Raw genomic sequence first — 5,983 nt, 5'->3', positions numbered from 1 at the left:
CGCGTTGAAACCTCACTGCTTTCTGGAATAAGATGGAAGCATGAAGGAACCACAGTTAATTCTGTAACTTAAGTCACAGTTTACTTAATGAGGGGGAAGAAAAAAAAACAGTTTTACCTACTAATTTAAATAATATCTTGAGCAAAGCTTTGCCATTGCCCATTTTGGTCCTTATTTGACTCTGCAGCGCACTTCCCAGCTTAGTATCACACAAAACCTCAATCATCTCTAGCATATAACAGACCCCCAAATTTATAGTGCAGCCAATGCACTAGTTGAATTTTCATCTGCAGTTTTACTGAAAATATTTAAAGAGTATATCTCTTTCCTGAGATAACACTTGCTTCCAGAGCTTATGAACCTATGAAGAGTGGATGTCTCAAGTTATTTTTAAGAAGCATCTGTTCTGCACAAAGTCTTGCATCAACAGTGTCAAAACACTTATTCTCTATTTTAAAATCACTGCTTTTGCAGTAGTGGTTTTAAGTAATAAATGCACGCTATTTAAGAACCTTCCCTTTATACAGCTTTATTCATCTTTGGATTTCACAATTGAAATTTGCTTTTATACAAGAAAAATCCAAGTAAGTAATTTTTACATGAAAGATTTACATTCTAGAGTGTGTAAGTATACCCATCTTCATCCTGTAAAACTGTTTAAATATTTTCTACACATCAAAAATGAACACTAAGAAGTGACACTTTAGAAACTTTAGAAACAACTTCAGATTAATCTACAGCTCTGTGAAGTCAAAAAAGGGCTTTTTCAGCAGAAACATGATACGCAGTTCTGGAAACATTGCTTTTGAAAAGTAAATAGTAAAACCAAGTTATTTTTCTGCAAAGATAAAGAATTTACACAACTGAAGTATTAACAAAACAGATGTAGTAAAACAGATTAATTTCATTACAAGTTCCTTGATTGAATCACTGTGAATTACTACTATTTGGTTACAAGTAACATTTGCAGAAATTTATTTTCAACAGTTTATGGGGTAAGAACAAACGGGTGAACTCTGAACTGTTTCTTCCATAGCTGTGACAAACAGTGAGTACACATGGAGATCAAACTGCAGCATCTTAAAGCCAGTTGTGGAAGGTTTACGTTTTTTTAATCAAATATGAAATCCACATACATAAAAATTCCATTTTTTCAAGATGGATAAATTGACATTACTAAAGATGGTTTGCTGGTATTGTTGGATTTTGGGTTGGTTGTTTTCACCCTGCCTCAGAAAACACAAAATACCATTACTGATTGCATAGAACCAAAGCTACATGGTTTAATTATATTACAGCCTACAAACACTACAGTATAACAAACGCTTCTACATAATTTAAACTGAAGACTCAACTTTCCATGCTTCAATTGTGACTTGAGTGCATCTGATGAATATAAAGAGCCTAAGGATTGCTCTTGTTCCAAAACCATTTTATTACACTTATTCCACACCATATACTATTTTTAATCTATTTTACTTCATTGCATATGCCTGTAACAGTCCTAGAGCAGCTTGAAGAGCTTTTAGATATAGCTGGAGTGTTAAATTAACTTCAGCTATGATTCTCTAAATACCTCTTATTTAAAAGCAGCCATAACTAAGGAACATTTCACTATCAGAATAAACCTTTATTTTCTCAAAAATTGAGATCTTTTGAACTCAACCAGATGGTGACAGTGTGTTTTGTCTTGGTTTGTTGTGGGCTTCTGTTTTTTTAAAACTATTGACCTTGACTATTCAAAATACTGAGACTATTGTAAATAGTTTGAAATAATCAAGCATAGATGTTCAAAGTTTCCCTCAAATTAATCAATTTTTAAAAGAGCCAACTTTTATACCCATACTTCTATAGAAGTGTATCTGTGATAATGTAAAGTCATTACCATAAAACTGTAAACTTCACATCACAGCTTTCTACAATTTATTCTATCAATACAGGCTGACATTATTACCAAAAATGCAACTCTCTTAGCAGCTTTCAGACAAAATATATGACCTGCATAAGGAAAACTAAATTAACTTGAACCTATCAAGTATTGTAAACACACTTTAGATGAAGCACTGCATGTCCCTTTTGCTTTACATTCACAACAAAATCACACTATTTTCTAAATTGCTGGAATCAAACTATATAATTTAACCACAAGTACTTCTCAAGCTTGAAACCATTTTAAATTACTACCATTCCAGAGGGCTTTCAGGGTTTTTTGTTTTTAAGAAAAGACACAAACTTTAGAAATCATGGCCAGTGGTTATTTCATTCCATTAACTGCTACGTTCGATCATTATGGTACTGTGATCACAAATACTACAGCATTAGTTCAGTTATTCCTCTGGAAGAGGAGCAAATTATTATTGTAAAACATAACACTTGTATGTTTAATAAACTCTAAACTCAAAAACAAATATTGCCAATATTGCTAAAAACTAGTGCATAACCACAAAGGTAAAAGGGGAACAGGCACCTGCCTCTGTATCAGTAACAATTCATGTACGATTCTTCCTACACCCGAGTCTTGCTGACTGCATACCCAGAAAAAACAGCCACTGTTGATTGAGGGAGAATCTACAGGAACTGCCTTAATCTGAAGTCTTCATTACCTTTTTAATAAAGCTGATGCTTACTATTCTGAACAAAGAAAAACATGGTAGATTAAGAACAAGGTATTACTACCAAAGTTCACAGCCTCCCTAACAAGATCTGTCCATTCTGAAGGTCTTTGTTAGTCTTGTGTTTTATCAGAACCGTGGTTAAGTTTGTTACGGAAGACACCTAAGAATTACAGAGCCAGTTAGCCATTTCACTTCCACGCTTTATGCAAACTGCTAGCTGCAACTGGAACAGAGGGAATTCAGAAAGAAAATCTTACATAAAAGCCAACTGGGAAGCCCACCTGAAATTTATATATATACAAACCACGTCCATACAGTAATTATTTCTTGGTTCGAACTCAGGGAAGCTTAACCTTAAATTTGCCTTCATACTTCACAAAGTTTCTCTCAAACTGCAAATAGTATGCTGGGTCATAACCATAAGATTGATTATAAATATCTGGCCATCACCCTTGAGGATCTGTGTGTTAGAGAAGAGTCTTGAAATTTGTATTTCTTCTCTGAAAAATTTAATCTTTTAAATATAGAAATTGTTTAACAAGCAGTAGGCCAACAATTTAGATTCATCTGCCAATACACTTTTAAACACTATATAAAGGCTTAAGATCTTTAAAAGCACAGTACTAGTAATGCCACCAACTATAAAAGCTATTTTAAACCCTAAATTAGAAAATTTCCTATTGCAATCAAAATACCATACTCTTATATTTTAAAAAGGTAATGTTTATGTTAGTCTGACATGGTTAAATATTTTATTTCTATTTATAGAAGTCCCAGTTTTTTTGAGAGGCTGCAAAAACATTTTCCTTTGAGTTTGAAAGATGAAGGTTCAAAAACAAGTTCTTCAATTTCTTTTAACTGTTTTCCTATTACCAAAGTGAGCTCTGGGTCCAAAACAGCTTTCCTGTTTGGGAGGTCAGACTTTGAAGCAACAACTGTGGTGGAGTCCTCCTGCAGCCCCGCTGGCCTGCCCGTCGATTAGGGACCGATACCCACCTGGCTTGGCAACTACATGAACAGTTCTCTGTACAAAGCTACTCCAGTCAGGCTTTATGCAGAGAACTGAATTCACCAATGGGTGCATATAACATGTTTTACTGGAAAAAAAATTAAAAAAAAAAGATATTATATTTATATATATATATAAAAGCTCTTTAATAAAAGATTAAAACTCAAGAGTTTACATTATATGAGTATATATTGTTAAGATAACGGAGCAACAATTTGTTCTTGCTCAAATTCATTAATGAATTGCACTACTCTGTGCTAAAAACTTCTACATATTAGCAGCATCATATCTCACCATTTCCAAACACTCGTTATAGCAGGTATACCATATGCAACTTTCTTTAAAGAAATGCTAATAAGGTACCTCCTAGTAAACATAGTCAAGTGCATTACATATACAACTTTTTGCATCAGTTACTGTAACACAGTTTAAAACCAAATGCAAAACCAGTCATATACTTCTAAGAAGTACTAATTTTAAGGACTTCTTCACAGCCTATTCAAATACTAAAACTTGTTTATGTTCTTTTGTTTTTTCTCCTTCAGTTGGTGCTAACCTTGGATGAATATTCCAGCTCTTCCCAAAGTCAATTTTGTTTTGCATTTTCCAACTACACAACTATGACCACAAATACATGTGTATACACAGTTTTTTTTTTTTTTTTTACTTTCTCATCCAACTTCACATGAATAGGAGTTTTTACAGAAGATGAACAAAATTACAAGCTTTACAGAAAAGCAAAAGGAAATACTAGTGTCTATAAAATATTTAAAAAACATACATACTTAGTTCCAGCAGCAGTCCTGTATACAGACAGCATATATATTAACTGTAAGTAGATTTAACGTGGATGTGTGGTCAAGCATGTTGCTTGCCACATATGGCCATCTAGTGCTTCCGCTGGGGCCCTTAAGATCTGAGTGGTCCTTTGCCCAGCAGCTACTCCCCAGTGTAACAGCTTAGCGTGCAGTCGCCTGCTTCACTTGCTCCTGCTGTTGTCAGCTACTATGGAGAAAGGCAGGATCTGGGATCAGCACAAGGAAATGTTGGAGCACTTTCTGCATACAGAGGATGGAATTATGAATTCCAGTGGACGAGGAAGAAAAGAATCAACCTGAGGCTTGATGTTCCCCTAACAGCAACAGCAGCTGATCTGGGACAGTTGCAGTCCGAAGCTTCAGTATTCTTCAACCACAGAAGATAAAGGTCAAAACATTTTCCATTTGTTCTGATCAACATTAACTGTCCTATTTCTATTGATTATTGTGCCCTAAAACTTAGAGCAACAAATACCAAGTTTACAGTCACAGGTATTGCCATTCATGCCATTTAAACATACGGTAACCCCAACCTTTTTTTTTTTTTTTTTAAATAAAATTTAACAGCTCAATCTAGTGGTTAAGTAAGCCAATGTCCAAGTGCTGTTTTGCCAGATAAGGTCTCTAACATTAAATAATCAGTGGTACAAAGAAAAGCCCCACCACTACAGTATGCTGAATCTGAATTTATACAGTAATGCACATAATTTATCCTTTTCTCATTCCAGCACTTATATATTTACTGCTACACATTTCATTTTATCTGTATTTTCAAACATCTTTGCATTTTGGTATGCTTTAAATGCATTTGTATTTTTACAAATTTTTGGCTGCTGTAATATTCAGATCTATTAAACATATCAACATAAGTAGCATGAATGGGAGCAGTGCAATGAGCAATATTTATCTATATAGTTTCTCTTTTGAAGAAAATATTCACTAATGCTCTATTTAAAATTGTCACTGTTTAGAAAAGTAAAAACAGCAGTCCATTGCCTCCCCCCCTCAAAAATCAACAAACTAGATGCTCCTGTACATAATGATGAGGAACCAAAGCTTTGAAGGTCTCAGTGCTTCTTTATTCACAAAGGAATTTTAGCTAGCTTCTGTCCAAGAATCTCAATGCGCCAAATCAGTGTGACTGACACTCAGAGCTCTTGAGTCTGTCAGACAATTATTTCGTTCCTGTGTGAAGGAAAAAAAATTATGCAGTTATCCAAATAGTTCAAGCAAACAAATACAAATACTAACTTTAAAAAGCAGGAAGAAACAAATCTGAGGAAATACAGAAAACATGTTGGGTAGAGGGACTTTTTTCCATATTCTGATGAAATCTAACTAAAAACTTCCCCACTTTCAACTAACACTACTAACAGATCTCAATATACACACCCTTTACAATCCTAACACAAGTCTTACCAGAAGTATAACTGCCGATCTATGGGAACTGACAAGACTGTCCATAGTGAGGGAACCATGAAGTTTACAAAAAATGATTACTAATTTTAATATCAGTCTATACACATAATAAATACCTCTCT

General features: G+C 34.2%; 1 protein-coding gene across 12 annotated transcripts in view; it reads right to left on the bottom strand.

Moving 5' to 3' along the window:
* Positions 1–398: 398 nt before the first annotated feature.
* KLC1 (kinesin light chain 1) overlaps positions 399–5,983 on the bottom strand; it is a 50,018-nt gene continuing 44,433 nt past the window's right edge. For 6 of the 12 annotated variants that reach the window (XM_067295036.1, XM_067295040.1, XM_067295042.1 and 3 more), the window contains one exon: positions 3,741–5,627. In XM_067295036.1, coding sequence (XP_067151137.1) covers positions 5,562–5,627 — 66 coding nt within the window. In that variant the 3' untranslated portion in view covers positions 3,741–5,561. Of the gene's footprint in view, positions 1,227–2,471; positions 3,713–3,738; positions 5,628–5,983 lie in introns of those variants that run through there. The other 6 variants (XR_010883963.1, XR_010883961.1, XR_010883962.1 and 3 more) reach the window with 6 other exon arrangements.

Source organism: Apteryx mantelli, chromosome 4, assembly GCF_036417845.1.
Source record: "Apteryx mantelli isolate bAptMan1 chromosome 4, bAptMan1.hap1, whole genome shotgun sequence".
NCBI lineage: Eukaryota > Metazoa > Chordata > Aves > Apterygiformes > Apterygidae > Apteryx > Apteryx mantelli.
This window is presented reverse-complemented; position numbering and strand designations above follow the sequence as displayed.